Source organism: Alligator mississippiensis, chromosome 1 (genome assembly GCF_030867095.1).
Source record: "Alligator mississippiensis isolate rAllMis1 chromosome 1, rAllMis1, whole genome shotgun sequence".
NCBI lineage: Eukaryota > Metazoa > Chordata > Crocodylia > Alligatoridae > Alligator > Alligator mississippiensis.
The window spans coordinates 158,387,806-158,411,218 of record NC_081824.1 but is presented as its reverse complement, the minus strand read 5'-3'; the positions used below and the strand labels follow the sequence as shown (position 1 = coordinate 158,411,218).

The window sequence follows — 23,413 nt, the reverse complement described above, 5'->3', positions numbered from 1 at the left end:
GTAGAAGACTCACATCCTATGAAACTATAATCTGATAATGCCATTCATTAAAAATATGGGTAAGTTTAGGAATCAATTTATAGAACAGCTTACATTTTCCAGCTATGTCTGGCAACCTAAAGAGTTACTTGTCTTAAAGGGAGTCTCATTTTATTTATTATCCTTTGTATAGAAACTCAATGTCACTTAATGGAGCTTGCCCTGCTGATCAGTGTAAGGGGGTATAATGGAAATGTAGACGAAGATTTAGTGAACTACACTTTCTTTAACATTTGAAATGATCCAGCACTGTACCTGGCAGCTGCCTTGTGATTTATAATCCCAGATGATAACAGTTCTTTCAGTTACAGCCACCACCCGTTTGAGCTGAGTAAGGTAGTCGCATCCAGTAATCCATGAACTATCCTGGTGAAAGAAAAAGAATTGTTGAAATATATTGTGTTGGCTAGTATCCCTCTGTCTGAAAACAGGCTGCCTCAGTGTGTCAAAATGTCATGCTCCAGGCGTAGCTGGGTCATTTTAAGAGGTTGATAAGGAGTCTATTACAGCCTTAGGCTAAGTGCAGAGGTGAGTGCTCTAAACCTGTGGAGGAAATGCTCTAAGGATCATGCTTTGCTCAAAGCATGCTAGATTAGGTCAGGACCAAACAGAACACACATGCACTTTTTGGTTCGGGGAAGCAGGGGGCCTCGGAGCCTGCCTGTACTGGCTAAGGCTGACCATTAAACTGACCATCTACATTGCACTTCAACCTTGATGTCTGTACCCCAAATTCATGTATATTTTTTGGCTTACATTTACAGTGACTGCATGTCCTGTTTTCATTGAGACTGTCCTGGGACAAGTGTTCTGTCAGTTTGCTCAAATGAATACTTTTGCCTGTTTTCAGCAGGTGTTTTAAATGGATGTTTCAGCTGTGACTGGAGCTCAGAGATGGCTGAGAGCACTGGAAAGTGGGTGGTGGCAGGGCAGAGCATCACATTTTGAGGCTAGGGAAGAATGGCTACCCTACTTATATCTTCCAAGCACACCTACTGGTAAGATCTCAGACCATCAGAAATAGAGAATCTTTATTGCTACAGTGCAGAAAGAGTGACCTGCTGAGTTCTTCCATCTCTGATCTACACTACAAAGTTTCCCAACTAGGCTGGATAGCAGTGTGAAAAGACCAGGTTTCCTCACCAGCAAATTCCCTGGTGGGGATGCAGCCATGCTGACAGAACATTTGTGTGGCCTCAGCTTCTCTCATTCAGGAGGTGGTATAACTATGTCCCAGAAAAGACCGTCTGCCAGCACATGCTCAATCTCCACTTGAGGACCTGCCAACATTGCTGCGACTCAATAATATAATAAATAGCTCTTGATGCTTTAGGCAGATGTGCAGCACATCCATGTTTAACCAAAAGAAATTCCTATAGGAACAGGTGCTTGGCTCAGAAGACATTGCTAGGTTAAGGCTTCTTACATTTCAACTCTACTATAATGGCACTTGCTGAAATTAATTTAAATCGATTTTATGTATGAAAGGGATTACATGGAATGATTAATACATAGCGACCTTCTTTTATGAAGAGTCAATAATTAGAAAGATATACAATGTCTATCCATCTCCATCTATATGTCAAATATGAACAGGCCTCTGTGCAAAGCACTTACTCAATGTCCCTGAGGACTGATCAAAGATTTAGGTTTTTCAGAATACTGGTAAAAAAATTTTTGGCAAAACAGAAAACGGCTTTTTCAACAAAATCTATATTTTGTAAAACTTCAATGAAAACTCACATACTCCAAAAAGTCAGAAAGGAAAAGTATTTCACTTAATTTTCATTCCTGAAAAGATTTCAGTTTTGCTATAATTTTATATAGTACGTAGTAGTAAGCACTTACTACTACTACTATTATCAATAAGACATATATCATTATATACTCATGCACATGCACACAGGCCATGTCTACATGTGCGGCACAGTTGTTACTGTGCTGTTGTTTAGTCCTTTCATAAGCAAGTATTAAATGACCGCACAGTAACCAGCATTACTACCCAGTACCATTTCCGCATAGTTTTTTTCCTGACACCACTGCACAGTAGCAATGAGTGCAGTAGCACTGAATCATGGTTAGTGCCTGGCAATGCTACTGCATGGTACCAATGAGCTATGGTATCTCATGTAGATGCGCTCACAGGAGCCAATTTAGGGAGCCCTTTGATTCCTGGTCCATCCAAAGTGTAAGACCAATTGAATGGCAGTGTCAGTAGCATTTTTTTCAGGAAGCAGTGAGGGAGTCACTTGACTTCATGGTTCATTGTAATCTACCCAATTCCTTCTAAAATCCTCATCCAATAGGTGTTAATAGCCTTCTCTCCTTTTATTAACTATCATCCTTCCTACCTCCCACATACCCCAGGTGCGTAGGGGAGTTTTGCCTAGGGCATAAAATTCATTAGTTATGCTTCTCATCCTGCCTGCTTTAGGTTAATCAGAAAACCCTAATACAGGAAGAAGCATAGGGCAGAACCCTGGTTGAGAAGCACTGGGATAAGGCAGAGGCAGCACAACAGTGGTTCTCAACCAGAAGTACTGCCAAATTAAAAAAAAAAAAAATTGTGGAGTGGTACCTGAACTCTTAAAAGGTTGAGAATCACTGGGACAGAGTCAGAATTGTACACAAAGCATTTTAGTTTCAGAAATCTCTCTCTCCTGTCTGTCTTCCCTCCTGTTAAAAATTCTTGGTGTTCCAGTAAACAACAGTGGGAGATTTGCCAAAGTGTATAAGCAGCTGAGGATACATATGACAAGTACTATCAGTGACTTGCATCACAAGGAAGAGAAAAAAGGTGGTAGGGAAGGACTACAGAGCTACAAGCCCAGGGGCAGAGCTGAAGAACAAGAACTTCAAACAGACCATTATGAATTAGCAGAGGTTCTACAAGCAATGGAAATTGAGACTGATCTGCAAGGAGCAATATCTTTCTGTGGTATAGAAATGCTAAAACAAAGTAAGAACAGCTAACAGCTTAGTTGAGCTCAACCACACAAATAATTATTAAAACTAATAGCAAAGACTTACTTGGGCATATAAATAAAAAGAGGGAAGAAGTAGGGTCACTAGATGTTGAAGATGGGGTGGAGACTAAGAACAACTAATGAACAAATAATTTGTCTCATCTTTTAATCAGAATGAAGCAGCAGTGGAGGATGCTAGTGGAGTACCGCACAGCAATAAAGATACGAACATAGAAATTACAATATGTGAAGTGCAAGAAAAACTTAGATTGCTTATTGTCACAAAATCTGGGGGTTTGGGTAATCTGTATCTTAGCATATTAAAGGAACTGGCACCTAAAATAGCAACATATAAAGCATTGACTCTGCCCACTCAGAAATAGTACCCCAAGACTGGAAAATACTTATGGAAGTGTGGCATTTTATTTCCCTTTTTGCATCTAAAGGACAGATTTTTAATTGCGCAAATGCCAACAATATTATTTGAATTGCTGCATGCACATAATTACTCTTGCAATAGAATACATAAGTGTGCAAGAATAGATTGAGCATGCACAATAAGTCATCCACTGGCTAGGGCAGGGGTAGCCTAGAACCCATAACCCCAGATTCTTGGGTAAGTGTCCACACTACTCAGCTGCTGGGACCCAGCTATGCATACATGTGTCTAGCTGCATATGTGTTTGGCCAGTCTGAAGCTGTACTGTGCATGGTCAGTTAATGTACACAGGCCTTCCTATCCAAAGCAGTATGCAAAAAAGGCCAGGTAGATGGCTATAAAATTGCTATTGAGACATGCAAAGAGAATTCCATCCACAGTGCTTATTTTAAAAAAATGGAGAAAGAGCAGTCTGCTACACAGCACTTTTTTTGCACATCTTGGCATGGTTATAGAGTCCATGGTTCCCCATAATAAACAGAGATGACCACAATATTTTTTAAGAGGAAGATAATAAAACAGGGCAACTTCCAGGAAAGGGGTCCTCTACTTACACTTGAGCATGTAAAGCCTGCCTCCCTTTATTTGTTTGCTTTCTTACTACTTCATGTCAGCAATTGGTGGTTGCTTCATTGTAAAAACAGAGTAAGGGAAAGAAAAGAGCCCCCAGTCTGCCAAAGGGGTGAACAAGTGGGGAAAATAAAAGCAAAATAGAATATCAAGGAAGAAACCTGTGAGAACTATAGGAAAAAGGAGACACAGTCTTATATCAGCACAGTAATAGAACCCATAATGTCAGTAGTTCTTATAGAAAAGTTTGAAACAGGTGTCTCTGGCAGCAGGCCATCCTGGATCCAGCACCATGAAAGATATCAAATGGCTTCTGGTTCAATAAAGAAAAAGCAAGCATACCAGGAGAATATCCTGATATATGCCATGGGGAAGGCAGCTCCATACTCTACCCTTCAGCAAATGTTAAAACAAAAATATAACAGAGTGAAAGTGACTTTTGATGTCTATTTTGTAGCAGAGAATATTATATTTGAAAGGATCAAATTTAAAAGCAGGTTCTAAGAACACGGGAACAGCAGAAGCTTTCATTACTACAGTTCAGATTCTTGCTGAACACCGCAGATATGGATTATTAAAAAATAATTAATAGCAGGCAGAATAGCTGTTGGTGAAAGAAGCACCAGCTTATTAGCACAATCTCAGTTAAATCCAAATCTCATGCTAGCAAAAACTATTAAAAAAAAAGTACCCAAGAAATCATAAAACAGCAATGTGACTTAACTGATCATCATAGCAGGGAAACTGCACCAGACAACTCTGATTAAATCAAGAGGAGAGGCAAATGCAATAGAAACAGAAGAAAATGCTCCCCAAAATTTATGAGGGGCCAGAAAATTTACCCAAAACATCCAGCATCATCAACAATCTATATAGTGCTGCAGCCTAATCATACAATTACAGACCACAGTAGAGGTCTTCAAAAACCTGTAAAATGGGGGGAAAATGCCCATGTCCAATAACCAGGGCCATTACTCTGTACAAAGAGACTTGATAGACCTTGCCAAAGAGTAGCAACAGATTTAACATATTTTCTTACATGCAGCATGCCCCCAAATAAAACATGCACATTGTTTTTCAAAGGTAGAATGTAAAAAAAAGAGATTTCCTCAGCCATGTCTGAGTGTGACTCAGAGTAACTCTTCCTGAAAAAAAAGAGAGTCATCCCAGGAGACCTCCTGCCACACCAAGAAGTGCCTGCTGCCTTACCAAGACTATTTCCTGTGACTCCAACTCCCTAAACACTTTAAATGTTTAGGAAGACACAGTAAATCACAAGGTTAGGCCACAGGCCCTTGTAAAGGCAGCAGAAAGATTGTTGGTTCTTTAGTGTAAGTATCTTTTTTATATAAGTTCCTGTAGATAAAGTGTTTCCATATCACAAGTCTCATCAAGATACTACTGGCAGGCACAAGCTACAGTGCTCTGCCAATAGCTAGGGCTCTGAGAAGGTTAACCCAGGACTGCCATGTTGGCAGCCATGTTGGAAGCTGTATGGAATGCATAGTATTTCTAGGGTTGCTGCTCTTCCTGTGAAAACAGCTTCCCCATTTAGGACAAACACTAATTTTAGGGGGTTACATTTTGGAAGAAAGGTGCATGTGGTGTGTGAGAAATTATGGTATGTTTTCTTGTAAAAACACACATATTACTGAAGTTAATTACTCCTGTTACTATAGTGACTTGTTCTGGTTCCATAGGCTTCATCAGTGCTCATCATCCAGAGATAAAATGTATCATTTGTAAGACATGGGTTTCTTGAAGTTCCTGTATCAGTTAATGGGACTCAATATACCTCTGGAATATTTCTTAAGTTCTCCCAAAACTTTGATTTCAAACCTCCTACCTTAAACTAATGGTATGCATTACCTCCGTGCCAACAGGGAAGTGGAGAGAGAGTAGTGAAAACTTCAAAGACTTCTATAAAAATCACTGGACTTTACATATTAATTTGGCATATTGGCCCATATCCCTTACATCTGAATTATCACCAACAGAGCTTCTGAAGGGGGGTGATCAAGGACATCTTTATCTGCAGCACCAATACAACTAAGGGTAGGTCTACATGGCCACTGACATTCAAATAAAGGTGTGATGGAATCTGATCCATGATCCCAACAACTGTGCTCTCTACCATGATATACATACATGCCAGGAGGTGTCATTGTGGGATCGGTGATGAGATCCCAATTGTGCCCAATTGCTGCTGCAGGGGGAGCCCAGAATCATGATCCCAGCCTCCCCCTGCATCAATAAGCAGCAAGTCAGGTGCCCAGTGTGCCCGTGGCTCGGAACATGAGTCATTTGATTGGCTCTTCCAACTGTGGGAGAGCATCAGAGCCCTTCAGTCTAGTGTGCTCCGATGGCTGGGAGCACCATCCATCTGATCAGCACTCCCAGTCATGGGAACGCATTGTTCTGGTGAGGTCCCAAAGCTGGCAGCAACAGTTAACTGATCGATGCTGTCAACCTCAGGAGTGCATGGGAATCCTTCCAGGCTCCAGTGCACTCCTGAGGCTGGGAGTGCTGATTAACACTGACCATGAGTTCAACTGAAGGGAAGCAGCCACAAAGCTATTACACAAAATACATGTAATAATATTATAGCTTAGTGAACTCCCTGTTTTATCATGCCATTACTTGTAGGAACGTGTGGCTGAGTTACTAATTCAGATGCGATTAACTGGTTAATCCCATTTTAAGTATGACTTCTCCAAGGGCTCATGATACAATGCAATGCTGGGCAGAGATACCTAAAATTACTCAAATATTGGAAGAAATGTAGCTGCATTAATGCAGTGTGAATACACCCTTATTCTCAACAGAGTGCTATGCTAACAGCTATACTGCGTCTGGTGACCAAACCAGTTTGTCCTGAGCTGGCTCAGGTATCTCTGCACAGTGCAGTGTAGACATTCTCTAAGATGCTGAAAAGACAGCAGTAGCAATAACATTTTCTTGTTTGGAACAGTACAAAGCCACTACTTGAATTAACATAAGTGAACAGAGTTTGGCTCAACAACCCAGGTATCTGGAACTTTTCAGAACTTGGCAAGAACTCTCAGGTCTTGATTAATGGAGAATCCAAAAGGACTTTTCCAGAGGAATCATTTTCATCTTCCATATTTCCAACACAAAAAGGAGAAGGGGAGACACTCTTCAGGTAAACTGGTAGGAAAGGAACCCACTTCTCAGGGAATTTCAGAAAAAAAAAATCATAGTAAAACTCTGAAGTGCACCTGCTGCAGACTTATAATGGCTAAATAGTAACCGTATGACATTATTTCATCCTTCTTACAGGCCATTGTTGCTGACTGAAATGCCTCTCCCATGACTCCTACACATTTTTGCCTTCAACTGAGTGGCAGGGTACCTCCGAATTTCTTCATTTTCATGGCTTCCATGAGCTCTGAGACCATTGTGATAGACTAATAGTTTTTCCCATCATTAATAAATGGGCCTCATCTGACAAGATTGTAGGAAGGAGCAACTGTCTTTCCTCAAAGGATATTACTCAGGAAGAGAAGAAACAACTGGTTTGCCACACGGTACCATCTCCAGGGGTGGTTGAAAAGCCGCTGGAGACCAAAAAAATTTCTGCAACCTGTTCTATGGGCAGCCTGTCCTGGTCTCTTCTGCCATGTCTTGATGTTAATAGGTAAAGAGAAAGCAGGAGGCAGCCCTGGCCTTACCCTAATAACCACCTGGTGACTGAGGTCAAGGCCTTATGGGCTAGTTGCAAGGCTCTGTACCACCCCTACACCACAGCCCAAACCCCACAGATAGCATCATCGTGGATGTTCTCTTTGTCACACGCTTACATTCATGCAGCCCTCCTCTGGGCCCTCAGACCACTTGGTCTCTCACACAGTGCCACTCGAGTCTCCAGGCCCCTCAGTTCCTCCTTCAGCCACTCTCTAGGCTGCCAGACCCCATGGTCCCTTGCTCACCTCCCTTCTGGGCTTTCAGATCCCTTGGTTCCTCATTTGGCCCCTTCCTGGGTCCTCAGACATTTTGGTCCCCCAGTCAGCCTCTCTCTGGGCTGCCAGGCCCCTTGGTTTCTCCCTTGTCCCTCTCTGGGATGCCTCATCCTCTGGTCTCTCCCTTGACCCTTCTTTGGGCCTTTGGACCCTCCTGTTCCCCGTACACTATTCCCAGCCCCTGGGCTGATGGACCCTCCTGGTCCCAGTCTTTCCTGACCTTTCACTGGGCTGTTGGACCATTTGGGTGCACCTCTTCCTTGGCCTCTACCGGGACCTCTGGACTATCTGGTCCTGGTCTTCCTTGGCCCCTTGTCGAGCCTCTGGGCTCACATGGTCCCACTCTCTCCTGGCCCCTCTCTGGGCCTCTGGACGCACAGAGTTCCACTCTTCCTTGGTCCTTCCCTGGACCACTGGACCCACATGGTCCTGCTCTTCCCTTGTCCCTCTCTGGGATGACGTTTTGGAGATACAGACCTCTTGTTGAGGTAGCATTCTCTCAGCAGGGTCCAGATCTTACTGCTGGGCTGTTCTCAGGGCTTGGGCTTATATTTGCTCCAAGCCCAGCCCTAGTCCAGAGTCAGATGACTCCATCCTGAGTCAGGCTTAGCCTCACCTGCAGGCTCTGTGGGTCAGCTGACTCCCAATCAGCCCTTGCCCACACCTGCTGGTAGTGTTGAAGGTTGCCTGATCTCTTAAATTGGCAGTCCAAGTTCCCTGCCATATGGCCCATAAGCTTGAAATCAGATGCAAGTATTTAGTTTGCTGGTTGGAGTTTGGTTCCAGAACAAAGGCTGAGAACGTTTGCAAGTTCTTCATCACTAGGTACTTCGAAAGAATGAAGGGGTTAAGATAGGAAGTCAGGTAAGTTCTGGCCATAATGTAATGGCATGTAGGACAGCACAGTAACTGTTTTACAGGCAGTTTTCAAAGTCCTAGAGATAAGTTCCCATGGTCACCATCCTAGCCTTAGTCATTGGGTAGAATTATGGTCATTCTAAATAATGCACGTGAATATATAGTAACACAGCTCTTCCTTTTACTTATCTTTGAGCAGTCAGGTCCTGTTGATTTGAGAAAAGTAAAAAATGCTGTCCTGAAAAGCAAAGTGCAGTCCTGCTCTCAGGTGTTGACTCAGCATATCATTTGCCTCATTGCTTGAAGAGGACAGGGGTTGTTCTTAAGAGGTGAAGTAGTTTACGACACAGCTATAGTTTTTCAAGGTAATGCCATGCTTCAAGCAGTCAAGAAGGTCACAGATAAACAGCTTAAAACATGGCAAGAGAAGAGAATTGTTCCCAATGCTGTTCAGTACGTGGAAAAAAAATAAGATGGGAAAGGGGCAGCTTTGGATTGTACAGGAACCCTCGCTTTCAGCTGCAGCAGATTCCAAACCATAAGTAAAGCAATGGTATGTTTCAGATGAAAGATTGTCTTCCCCAGATACAAAGGTGGCACATTTAAAGAGCAATCTTTCTTACTACAAGAAAGATGCCTACCCAGTTGGCACCTGAGCACTGAGTTTGGAGGAGAACTTCTGCTACAGGATAAGGAAGGACTCTTAACCTTATTCTTTCTAGGTCTCAGTCAAGAGATGATAGTGGAGAGCAAAGAACAGGCTTTGTGCAAAGCCAGAGGAAAGATGAAAATAAGGTGAACCCCATCAGATTAGATATCTTCCTTCTCCCCCTTACCCCCTATCGGTTTGTTTTACAGAAGAGAAAGATACGTGACCACCTCAAAGCTTTTTTTTTTTTTAATGCCTCCATAAAACATAACATTGACAACTGAGTACTGTGTGGGGGGCAAAACCTGCAGTAGATATACAATCTGCCAAACCACAATACTGTGTTAAAAGAACACAATTCATAAATAGATCATTCATTTTACATTAGACATTTTTTTCTTATAGATAGAAACTGGAAAAGTTAGGATCTAAATATAAAAAGCAAGTTTTCTGAAACAGGAATTTGAAGTCTTGGTGTAAGTCTTTTAGCTAAATTCTGCTCTGATTTGCACTTGTGAAAATCTAAGATAACTACTGATATCCAAGAAGTTATTTCAGGTTCAGAATGCCCCAGTGAGTAAGATCTGGAAATACGTGGTGAAGCTATCGACATTAAATTCAGAAGCAGTTAGTCTCTTAATTATACTGCATCTTATGTATTGGTTCAGACCAAGAGTTTTGCTAAATTATAACATTTTATTGTCTCCATTAGTCTGAGGAAGAAATATTGATCATTTTTATTATGCTATTCTGGATCCTTCAGGCCCTTGCATTGCCCCGTTACCTGATGACACAGAACCACTGAACAGCCTCTGAGGAAAGCATTCAGCATTTTCTCTAACCAGTAAAGTCAGATACTCAAAATAGAACTTGGCAGCCGTTAGTCCCTTGGCAAATGTTCAAGAAATATGCATCCATGCATTGCCATACAGATGTAGCCTAATGCTCAGTAGCACCTCAGTGAACTCCTTCTACATCACCAGGGTTATGACTATGAATCTTCTAAAGAATCAGCAATGAAACAGTTCCTAGTGCCTTAGAAACTCTTTTCCCACATAGAAAATTAAAACTGTTCTCATCCAAACTCTGTAAAAATGTATCAGGAAGCAGTCATGGGGATAGGCTGCATGGAGTTAATAGTAATTAACAGTAAACTGTGGTGTTTTAATTACAGTATAATGTGGTCAATATTCTAGCCATTTTATTAAATTGTTTCATAGTTAATCAGAAAACCAGTTATTACTTACACATAATTTCACTGACAAGAAGAGAGATGCTGACAAACAGTCACTTAAAATGTTTAGAATTGAAGGTTGGAAACGCATGCATGTGCACTTACTGATTGTATAGGGTAGAAGAGCATGAAGAGTGCTTACACAAGTTACATTGTTTGCATGATCTGGCCCCTGAATGTGTTCTAGAGCAGCTGCAGAGTGCTTTTAAAATGGCCAATCATGCAAAAAATTAACTCTCAATAAATCAGCCATTAGTTGAAGGTGCTCTAGAGCACACTGCCTTAAGGAACTTCTGTTCAGGTTCCCTGTGAGAGTTAATTTTTTACATGCGCTTTTGCAGGGCTAGGCTGGTGCTCAGGCTGCCCAGCATTGGTCCAGCCCCACCCTGACTCTGGGGCTGTCACAAAGAGGAAATAGCCTCCTCCCTATTCAATGGGGGAGGAAAAGGAAGGGGGTGGGGGAGGGAAGAAGGGCATGGGGGAAGGCACACCAGCTGGGGTACCTGGGAGGGCCTGAGAAGCAAGGGGACTCCCTTTCTCTACCCCCTACCGGAACCTCTTGACAGTGGCAGTATGCAGCTGCTGGCTGGGTTTTGCCATGGCCAGAGCTGGGGGATGGGGTGGAATGAAGCCCCCTCATCTCATGCCCCTCCCCAAGATACGTTGGCTAGCATCTGGGTCCCATGAGGTGAGGAGGCTCCGTTTCACCCCACCCCACCAGCTCCAATCGTGGTGAAGCCAAGCTAGCAGCTGCATACTGGATTCTTCCTTCTCTTGTGAATGTTATGGCCTGTGTGTCCCTAACTTTGTGTGCCTACAGACATTTAGGGGAGGCACTGTAACTCATGGTGTTTTACACAAAGCACTGTAAGTTAGAGCGCCACTGAACCCAACAGACATTTGCTTGCTGGGTCGGGAGGGCTTGAGTCTACCCTCCCTGCATCAGTCTCGGCCAGCAGGTGGGGGTGCTCCAGCAGCTCCCAGGAGGCTGCCAAACCACCCCTCTTCCCAGTTCCACCCCTTACCCTCAGCTCCAGCTGCAGCAAAGCCAAGTCTGCAGCTGTGTGCTGCCCCTGTCAAGAGGCTTGGGTGCGGGGTGGGAGAATAGACTTCTCCCTTGCCTCATGGCCTCCCCCCCACAGCTACCCCAGCTGGGCTATTATGGGGAGCCAGGCTGGACCCATGATTTAAGGACACTCAGGCCATAATATTCACAAGAGAAGGAAGACTCCTATAAATTCATTTAAGCTCACATGTGCACCAGATCCACGCATGCAATATAATTTATCCTTTAGGGAAAAAATCTTTTATACCAAAAGCATATTGAAATTAACTAATGAATCAGAATCTCATTTTAGCACCTGTCATTCCCAAGGATTTCAAAGAGCTTTACTAAAATCAGATATATGAGTTTATGTCTACACAAATGCACAAAAAACACACTGATATATATGTTTAGAAACTATTTTAATCTTCACCCAAATGCCACCTGCTCTGGGTGAGAGGAGAAAGGCAGACAAGCAGAAAATGTATTCATTGCCCCCGCCCCCCATCTCCTTCTACAAAAGCAGGAGATTCGGGGCCAAGAACACCAATGTATGCAAGGTTTTCCCTTTAAGATCATCCTTTTTCAAAGCTAAAAGCTTTTCTAGTTACCAACAGTCTAAAAAAAGTATCAGAAAAATTCAATAACACATGCCATCTGCTCTTTGTGTATATGCCAGAAGATAGCAAGTGTTAAGCAAACAATCTGAACTCCAAATTTGTCCTCTAATTTCCTTAAAATGTTATTTATATGCAGATTTACTTTGCATAATATTACAGCAAAAGCAGAGAAAAGGATGCGTGCTGGATCAGTTTATTAAAAAAGTTGTCAGTCAGGGGAAAATTTTACTGTGGAGAAATGCAGAGTAACAAGTAGGTCACTGGAAAGGGCAGTTTTAGGGGGGAAAAAAATCCTTTTTATACGCATATTTTAAAATTGGCCGAATCCAATTTGTCTTCCCCAGAACTTCTGAGGAAGAATTGGATTTATGCTGAGGATTCTTTGACATTAAGGTTAGAAAGGATCATTATAATAAGCTGATCTCACCTGTTCGGCCAGCATAGCCTGTAGAAATTCTAGAGAAACATGGTTATGGAATGTCAGAACCACACATGCACACAAGTGTGTGTGCACACATGTGCATATACACACACGCACACACACACACACACACGTGGTTCCCAGCAGGGGTGGATCCAGAATTTCCCAAAGAGTGGGAACAGGGTGACTGGAGAGTCCCTCCCTCCCCCACCTTGCCTAGTAACAGCATGGGGAAGGGGAACCCCCTGTCCCTCCCTGATTCCCTTGTCCCCATACCCAGCTGAGCTCAGTCCCTGAATGACAAACAGAAATGAACACAAACACATATCTCATTTAGATCTGGGTGTGCGCATGTGTATACGAGTGTGAGTGACTGCACAATCTGGCCTTGCTTTTCCTGATCTGTATTTTGTTTCAGGGGGGAGGGAGAAGGAGCAGCATGGAGCTATTGGCTTCTTTGCCTGGCCAGAGCTGAAGGGGATGTGTTGGGAGGGGAGCCATTAGTTGTGGTAGGAGCATCAGTCCAGCCCCACAAAGTGTAAAAAATTAACCCTAGAGGGAACAAGTTCCCTACGGTTCTCTGCTTTAGAGCACCTTCATCTAGTACCTGATTTGACCAGGGTTAATTTTCTCATGCAATCAGTTTCTTTAAAAGTGCTCTGCACCTGTGCATGTGTATTATATCATGGCTGTAGAGAATTTTCAGGAGCCTGACCATGTGAAAAGTGTAACTTGTGTAAGCACCCATTAAGACCCAAAGGCAACATTACATCATCTAGTCTGACTTCCCATATAACACAGGCCTTTAAATCTTATCTATGAGCTCTTTCACTGAGCTCAGTTACTGGTGTTTACTAAAGTATAATTTCTGGAAATCCAATCTTGATTTCAAAAGATAAAGAATCCAGTACTTTCTTTCTTAGTTTGTGGCCAATGCTAAGCACTCTTACTATGAAAATTTTATGACAAATTTCTGCTTTGAATTTGTTTGGCTTCAGTTTGCAGCCATGCATTGCTGTTCACCTTTTTCTGCTAAATTAAAGAGCACTTTCCTAACCAATATTTTTTCCTTGTGAAAGTACCAGTACATTAGAAACAATACTGACTGATGATGATGATTCACTGCTGACTTTGAAACTTGTCAGACAGTTCTTTATCGTATAGTGCCAATATTTTAGTCAGACTGGTACTAGATTAAATACCCTACATCCATCTAAGTATCCTACATCCATTTACTTAGATTTATCATCAACTGGATTTGTAATCGCATCAAAGAATGACATCTGGCTTGATGTGCACTGTTCTCCAAAAAGCCCAAGAACAAAATAGGAAAGGACCTACTGACATCTTATGTTCTTTTCATCTACCTTTTGGTAAATGGGAAGGTTCAGATTGCACAGTCTGGCTGAGTCATCTTAAGTAGAAGGCAGCGTAGATTTGTAGACTAACTGAGGTAATATATAGCACAAGCTTCTGTGCTCTGAAGCTTACTTCACCTTAGTCAATTTAATCCTCTCTGTACCTTTGATTTCCCTGACGTTAAAAGGGTAATACCTTTCTTACAGTGTTTTCGTGAATGCCAGTTCATTAACATTTATTACAAAGTGCTATGAGAACCTTACCAGTAGTAGCTATCAGCAAGTACCTCGTCAACCATGCTCTTGTGATGCACCCAAAACCTCTACCAGGAAGCATGCCTCAGCTACTCACTCCTACCTAGCATACCTTATATTCCAGAAAGAATGCAATGTAGCAATGCTAAGGCTCTCCATCCCAGGTAAGTTTATTGAGGCTGTCCTGCCTTATTTATGGGATTTGATTTGTGCTGAGAGGGAAATATTAGTGGGCCCTGCTTGTCTCAGCTATAGCACAGAGGCAGTGTAGACAAGTCCTAAAACGATATTCTGTAGTAAGGCAGCAAGAGCTCTGCTGCTGAGCATTATCTAAATCAGGAGATGTAGGGGTCAGAGGGTGTGCATTTCTCACTGAATTTAGCATCCAGTCTCACTTCATTTGTATAAAATGCATAGCTTCATCAAAAGTTGTCATCACAGATCACATTAAATCAGCTGAAGACAGAATAATAATAGCAGAGAGCAAAGCATGCATTGTTATTTCTGCTATGTTACTTCTAAAGATTGTGGAATGGAAATGTAAGCCCTTTAAGGCAAAAAAAAGGCTTAATCTGTCCAATAATCCAGAAATTAATTGTGAGATTCAGTATTACATTATACACAGCTCTTTATTCTAATTAATTTTCTGCTGGGGTCTAAACCTTTGCTGATATAAATTAATGTCTATGGAGATGTGCTAACTTACACCAGCTCAGAACCTAGCCCTTGATTTTTAATAAGAGTTCAGATTGTTTGAGATACATGCATAAGTAAACCAGCTAGATAAAAAAAAATCCCAGTCCCTAGGCTGGAAAATGAGAAGGAAGAAAGGGAAGGAGCAAAAGATGGAGAGAAGGACCTCTTGACCAGTTGAGGAGGTGTGGATTGGAGAACAAGGTTGAGCTGAAGGGGGAAGAGAATCTCGCTTCAGTCAGAGGCAGGGAATTAAGGTGTGGAATGGATTGCTTTGAATTTAAAGATTTTCTTGGGGGTAGGGTGGGAGGCGAGTTTGTTTTGTTGAGACTTCTTATATAACTATTTTATTTTGTTTCTATAATATTTTTGGTCTTTTATTGTAAGGCACCCTGAGCCTTTTTGGGGAAAAGGTAGAGTACACGTTAAATAAATAAATGCATGCATTCATATACATTTGAGAGCATTTCTCAGGGTTGCCAGACAGATAAAAGTGTTTGCCTGCCAGCACTGTGATGAGGGCTCCATAGTCCCAGATGGAGCATTCCAAGGCCACTGTCCTTTGGTGCCACCTCTGGAAGGAGCAGCCAGTGAAAGGGGAGTAGGAGCACAAGAATGCTTGCCTATGAAAGGGGCGTGGGGGTACAAGAATGTTTTTCCACCCTGTAGATGAAGGGACCATAGCAGTGGCAGTGTCCTCCTTTGCCAAGTTGGCTGAGTCATCTTAAGGTGTGATGCATCAACACATATAACACAACACACATTTTCTCCAGGTAAAAAGAAACTCCAGGCTTTACTAATATGCTAGGGGTCTAGGGCTATTTTATTCAGTTTAAGATCCAAACAGAAACAAATAAAATTTTACTAGAATTAAAAATGCATTAATTTGGTGTAGCATAAATTATGTATTAAAAAACAAACTAGGAAAAAATAGTCAAAAGACATTTCTTTTGTCCTGTAGTAATTAGGATTAAATTGTATATTTGTTTCATAGAACAAAATCAAGCCTTCTTGAGCACCCAATTCTTGTACATCCAATTCTTCACAGCAAGTTATTTTTATACCCAAGTTCATGTTCGCAAGTTAATTTTTCCAGATCTGGGTTCATGTTTTTAGCTAGAGTTAGAAATGGTCTATGGAGCTGTGAAATAGGAGCTACATTACCAGGAGCAGCTAACAGACAGCAGAGTTGCCGAACAGAGAAGTGCTTGAGTAGTGGACTATTAAGACCATTTTAAAAGGAGAGAAGGTTGTTAACCCCTGTGGAATTTGATTTAGAAGGAATCAGGTAGATTACAATGAGCCATGAAGTCAAGTGACTCCCTCACTCTTGCCTGAATAGTAGTGCTGCTGCCACTGCCAGTCAGTTAGCTTTAAACTTTGAGTGTGGACCAGAAATCAAAGTGGGTGGGGGGCAGGGGTGCAACTGTACCACTGCACCCTCCCTGGAGCCGCCCGTACAGCTCTCCCATAGCCTAGAAAAGTGCTCATACACCAGATGATGGTGTAGGGATCCAACTAAACTATATTCTTCCTGGTAATCAGGTAATAAGGTAGGAGGACCCCAGTACAACAGTAATCCATGGTAAGCCATAGGTAGGTTTCCAAACACTGAATTAAAGCAACACATACTTGCTTGGGTGTAGTAGGGATGTTCTAGCTTTCTCTTCAGTAATGTGGCTCTGTTCTTAAATATATCCCTACCTTGCTCTACAGGTTAAATTAGAACTTACATGATCATGTATCAACTTGTATTATCTAAACTGGCCCCAGAGTTTCTGGTTTCATTTTTTTTAGATGGGCAATAGGTGGAGAAGTTGAGCATGTTGGTGAAACATGGACCCTGATTCCCCTTAAACCAAGGGTTTTCAACCTTTTTTAGTCTAAGTGCCCCTGGCAGCCAGACATTGAATGGGGAGGAGAAGCATGCAGCTGGGGTGGGGGAAGGGGGGGATAGCACATGGCCAGACATGGAGCAGGGAGGCCAGGACAGTGCGCAGGCGGGTGGGGATAGGGCACTGCTGCTTCCCAGGAACAGGGGCAGGGAAGCCTACAGGGTTGGGGGGAGGACAGTGGCCCCCCTCTGTGGGGTGGGGAAGCTCACCAGGCTGGTGTGTGGTGGCAGCCACAGAGGAGTGCTGCTGCCCTCACACTGCCCCAGCCCTGCTCCTGGGAGGTGGTGGCACTCTGTCCCCGCCTGCCTGCACGTATCCCCTAGGACTGGTCCAAGTACCCCCCAGGGGTACGCGTACCCCCGGTTAACAACCCTGCCTTAAACCATAGACATATACTTTGTGGGATCTGTCAGCACAAATATGCTGGCCCTCTGAAGAGTGACATCTGCAATTGCCGCAGCAAGGGGTGACATCAGCTATTCGGACATCAGCCCTTTCACCAGCTGAGTTAATGAGCTTTCTTAAGGTCAGTGGTGCTACTCTCAGGGTAAAATTTAGCCTTCAGAGTGTATCCACATGTCAGTCAGCCAGCTGCACAATTCAATTAGGGATGTGTAGAATTGTATTTCACCACTGAGCATTCTGCTTTTCTCATTAAAATTTTCAAGCGATAACCTCTTACCCTGCAGCTCAAAACAAGATGTTAGAAGGACAGGTAGGAGTGAGTGGGGAGGGGAAATTCAGTTGTAATTTTCGAATATCCTTTCATCAAGGTAAAATAAATAAATAAATAAAATCCTTCCAAACTTCTCTGAAAATCTGAACCTATCTGACCTGACATGCATAACTATGCAAAATCCTGCCAGAGATTCAGGGATTGAATCAAGTTCAAGTACTTTTTCAGTTTCCAATTAATTAACTTTATTACTAGCCAGTTTTTGCTCTTAAACTATGCAAAAATAAGTGAAAAAGCTGAAACTTACTGCAATATTTGTGCTGGCCAGAACCCTCATCTGAAAAAAAACAAAAACAAAATGGTTATAAGTAGGTGGCACGAAGAGTAAAGAACTGAACAGTCAGCTTAATGACAAGCAAAGGGAGTTGGTTGTCAGGCTCTTTCATAGAAATTGAACCAACTCTGCTCCTGAGTGCAATTGTTTTCTACTGGCCTGAGGAAGAAGGAGAAAGAGGGCACCTGGAGCTTCTTCACTTCTAGTTTTTTCCCTATGCAGATTTTCTCTCTCTGTCTGCAAAATAGGAAACAATACTTACACTGAGCCTGTCTCTCAAGGTTGTTATAAGGTTTAATTAAATGCTTCAAGAGCTAGGAGACACTGAAGAAAATAAATAATGGCAGAATATCCACATTTATAATGGAGTTCATGACAGTGGTCTCCTGATGTTAGGCTGCTGCATGCAGCCTGGCTCCCTAGTAAATCAGTCAGCTTTCTTCACATGAGATGGGTTTGATTTTCATGTTTGATATGATCCAGGATTCTCAGCTTTTCCCTCCTGCAATACCACAGCCATCTGTCCACCTCAATCTATCTGTATCCCACTCTCTTCCATGTGGCAGTCTGCCCCAGACCCTCTCCCCCAGCAGTTTCACACGCAGTTCATTAAGAAACAAGGATCAAAATCTGCCTTTGGATGTGTGAATCAGAAACACCCCCCTGGCTTCAGGGGGAACTTGTGAGCAGATAGGTGCCTTTTCCAGGCTGCTCTAAAACAAAAGCTACATGCCACATGATTAAGAATTCACTCTCTTCTTGACGTTTTAGCCTTTTTGACAAATAAATTAGCAATGACAGATTTCACCTCAAAGATTCTTCCTGGGCTCACCTGCTCTTATGGCTTTTCCTCACCCACTAGTGGACAGCCTAGTCACTAGATCCTCTCTCTCCAGCCCCTGCCCCTAGTCTGGTAGGAGGGATAATGAGTTTCTGCCTATTTTTGAAGCTATCCCTTTCCTAGAAGGATCAACTTTGTTGTCAATGCAGATAGCTTGAGACAAACACCAGAGCTGTTAAGAATCACATATCTTGACAAAGAAAGAAAAATTTGGTAGTGTTGGGGTTATGTTGTAGCTACGATAGTCCAGGAATTATGCAAGAGGCAAGGACCAGTGGGCAATTTGTGCATCTGGTTGGTCCAATTACAGATAGCACCCACAAAAATTCTTCTCTCTCATAGAAAGCAAAATTTGACACTCCAAGATGAATTAGTGAGTTTAGAAATGAATGATTTTTCTCTTTGTCTCTACTTTAAATTTTAATAGCTACAGACATTTTGGTAAGTGAGAAGGTTTACATTCCGGCATGCAACACTTAGAAAAGCCTCCACAATCTGTATTTATTGCAGAAGATAATGAGACCTATTAGCAATGTATACAGTATATTTAGGGGGATGGAAGTCTTGTCATTTGCTATATTAAGGGATGATGTGGAAAGGGTGATCCGGCCATTTCCAATCTCAGTCAATCATTCTGAGTATTGTGCAACATGGAGGATACACTGTGACAGACAGGGAATTATTTACTGGAAATAATTTATTTCCATGTCTGGATTTGGTGCAGGAAGAATCTTGTGGTCTGGATGCAGCCTGAGGGGCTGTGTTTGGCACCCCAGTAATTATTAAACCAACCACAGACCATGAATTCATGCTTGTGACTCCCTTTGATTTTTCTGATAAATATGGGTGCCTGTATATGTAGGCAAACATGTATATACACATACATACATACATACATACATACATACACACACACACACACACACACACACACACACACACACACACACACACGCTCAGCAGTGGGGGAAGGGTTTTTTAATTACAGCGGTTCCTGGAGAGCTGCTCTAATGAGAACACTGCAGCATCACATGTGTTAAGCCCTCACACTTAAAAATGACCACTCGGGTGCTTTAACTAAAGCTCATTTAAATAAGCTTTAGTAAAGCACCCGAGTGGTCATTTTTAAACCTATAGGGACTTATACATGAAACACTGCGGCAATGCTAGAGCATTCTAATTAGAATATGGGGCAGACTCGATTAATCAGAGTAGAGTCCACTTTTTTAAAAAACAGCAAGCAAATGCTAATTGTAATACCTAAATCATTTTCAAAGCAGCATGTGTGATTAAACAAGTCTGCTGTAATGTGTTCTAATTAGAATGCATCAGAGCCCGTGTAGAGGCACCCTGAATTCCACTAGGAACCATCATGTGTTAAATTAGCTCAATTAAAAAACCCAAACAGTCTATTTCTGGATGCAGTGCTCATTAACTGAACAGGTTTTGAGACAAAATGTTCCCATATACAAGTTCCTTAAGATATCCATGACAGTATACTGCAAGGCTGTCTAGGGGAAAATAACTAAAAGATGAAAATGTAAAATCACTTCATTTTAGATCCTTGGCCTCTGGACAAAGGTTGTTCTGAAAGGCTCCAACTCTACTTTTGGAATTATCTTTTAGTAACAGGATTCAGACCACTGTGATGATAAATTCTTGAAGCAAATTCATGTCTCACTTGCACCAGAGAGCTTCCAGTACAGTGAATAGAATTGCACCTATTTAAATCCAATGTGAGATCAGAGTAGGGTCCACTTTTTTGAAACAGCAAGCAAATGATAATTGTAATGCCTAAATCATTTCCCAAGCAGCATGCACAATTTTTGCCAGCATGACTCAAAGTCCCCAACGCACAGCTTCAAACAGGTAAGTGAAAAATCATTTACACTTTGGCAACAAAACAGAGACATTGATGTCAAAATGACATCAATGGAAACTGTGAGGAAGCAGCAGCATAAGACTTCTAAATAGCTCAGGGGTAATTTTATATTTGTTTAATGCTGCTCTATGTCAAATTCTTTTGCCTGGGTGTTGAAGAAGGATAATGTTCCTAAGGACAGAGAACTAGACTTGCTAATAAATTATTTCAGTACTTACCAAATGCCTGTACTTTTCTTTAGTGTTTAATCACCCACAAAAGTCTCTTATTCTTTTGTACATTCCTGTCATGAACGTTTTGCCCTAATTTCCCCAATTCTCTAGGCTGCCTATACACATGCTCGGGGGGGGGGGGGGGGAGGGATGTGGTTCCCATACAGCCGCTCTAATTAAAATGCCACAGCGTTACATATATTAAGCTCTGCATGTTTAAAAGTGGCCGTGGGGCACTTTATCTAAACCTTGCGCACTGAGGTTTAGATAAAGTGCCCCACAGCCATTTTAAAAAAAGTGTGAGGGCTTTAAAATGACACTGCAGCCAGAGCAGACTAATTAATTAGGACTTCTCTACTGCATTCTAGTTAGAAGATGAAGGAGCATTTGTTAGCCCTAGAGTGTGCTCTAGTTGATTTAAAAATAAACTAAACTATTTTTACAAATTGTAATAGCCAGTCCTAGTTGCATTACAATGATAGGTATGTCACATGGCAGTTTAAACAGATATATGTGGTCTATGTCTACCATACCTTCTGCCATGGACATCATACATTTCTGATATAAGAAACATAGTATCTTAGAAGACTCATGAACAAATGTTGCTTTAATAGTAGCAGAATCTGAGTTGATACTTAAAAGGGCATAGAAGGGCTGAAGTCTTGCAAAATGCTGGCTAGAAAAGCAGCTATAATGTCTAACGGTATCGTTCTCTGTACAACATTGAGTTTCTTGGAATTTCTACATGTATGGGCATTTCACTTCTCAAACTGCAATTCCAACATGCTACCAAACTGTTACTCTCATAAACATATTTAATAGGTTCCTCAGTGACAAACACTGTGTTCCACTGACCTCTTATTTTTCTAATGGACACACAATCTTTCATAAATTACATGTGGTGAAGAGTGGAGGGTCAATTGATAGACGACTTTGGAAGTTCACCTTAGCCAGTTAAATGTCTCCCTTTAATTACACAACAGTCAATAAGAGAGCCTGTTTCATCAGGTGATTCTGCATGCTCTCTCTAGTTAGATCCTGGAAATTTAAACCTGATTTTTTTTCCCCTTCAAAAGACACATCCTTGTGGCAAGGCACCTTTGGTGACTGCCACTTTAAGGGCTTGAGCAGGCAGCAGAGTGGTCTGCGAGTGACAGCAGAGCCAATTAGGGGGTCACATGACAACCAGGAGGCCACCTGATTGGAGGAGGGCTTGGCTGCTTGAATATAAGACCAGGACCAAGGAATAGGGCAAGCAGTTGCAACAGGGGAGCTGAATGATTAATATCTCCTGGCTGTAGTACTGCTGCTCCCAGAACATCTGGAGGTCAGCGTAGGAACTATGGGGATGGAGGAGGTTCCTAGGGGCCCAGGGGGGTCCCAAGCCCCAAGGAAGTGGCTGTGGGCCTAGAGCTGTGAAGAGGCCAGATTAGTGATAGAGACAGTGTGCACAGCGGCCTGAACAATGGGCCAGGACAGCCATATAAGAGAGGTAGTGCACACAAAGACCTTGGGAAGAGCCAGTCCAGCCTAGGAAAGGGGCTGGGAGTTTGTAGGCCTATTGAGGGACTAGGTAATCCCCTGATTGGAACTGGGGATAACTGAGGGCAGGGGCTCAGATGAGCCTAGTGGAGTGAACGGCTGTTTTGCATAAGATCAGCAGGGCACCAAGCAAGTCCAGTGAGAGGAATGCTGTATGGTGGGGCCCATGGTGGGCCCCTGCTAAGTAAGAAGCTCCACTGCTTTTTAGACTGATCCCTAGAGTCCGAACTGGTCAATGCAAGGGGGCTAAGGCTGACAGAGTGAAGGGCAAGTAAGCTCACCATGAGGGGCAGGCTAGGGCTGCAGAGAGCTACAGGCACCCCAAATGGCCCTCAGTTCAGCCTCCTGATGGGAAGCATACTGTAAGGGGGTCTGAGAGAGATGGGCCAGTGACTGAGCACAGGCTATGAGATGGAGGCTGCAATTGAGTGCCCAGGAGAGAGAGCAGCTCAGGAAGAACATCCAGGAGCCCAGAGGGGTGAAGAAAGATCAGGGGAAGTAGGCTTGTAGTTGGTCCTGGGGCATGACCTAACACTACACTCTGGGCTCCTGCAGGTAACATGCTTCCTGTGCCTGCTGATGGTGTGAGAAGTGCAGCCCCACATGCAGGAGGTGCATCGCCAGGGCAATGTGGGGTGAGCAGCAGCAAGCGAGGAGATCCCCACATGGCATTTCTGCTCTCTGCCACGCTGAGTCATGAGGGTAGAAAGCAGGGCGGCAGGGAACAGCAGTCCCAGCCAGGCCGGCTCATGGGACAATCCAAGCCCGGTGGCTCATCCAGGGGCAGGCAGGTGGCTCCTGCTGCCACCAGGCTCGGATTGTCCCATGACCCTGCCCAGACAGGGCCCCATCCTCAGGCTGCTGACCAGCCAATCATGTGCCACCAGAGGTGGGCCCAACCCCC

At 42.9% G+C, this 23,413-nt stretch overlaps 1 protein-coding gene across 1 annotated transcript in view; it reads right to left on the bottom strand.

Annotated features, from left to right (window-relative positions):
- WDR64 (WD repeat domain 64) overlaps positions 1-23,413 on the bottom strand; it is a 159,955-nt gene that overhangs the window by 122,764 nt on the left and 13,778 nt on the right. Inside the window, exons 5-6 of the mRNA XM_019500548.2 lie at positions 18,006-18,035; positions 295-405 (exon numbers count right to left, since the gene is read on the bottom strand). Coding sequence (XP_019356093.1) covers positions 295-405; positions 18,006-18,035 — 141 coding nt within the window. The remainder of the gene's footprint in view (positions 1-294; positions 406-18,005; positions 18,036-23,413) is intronic.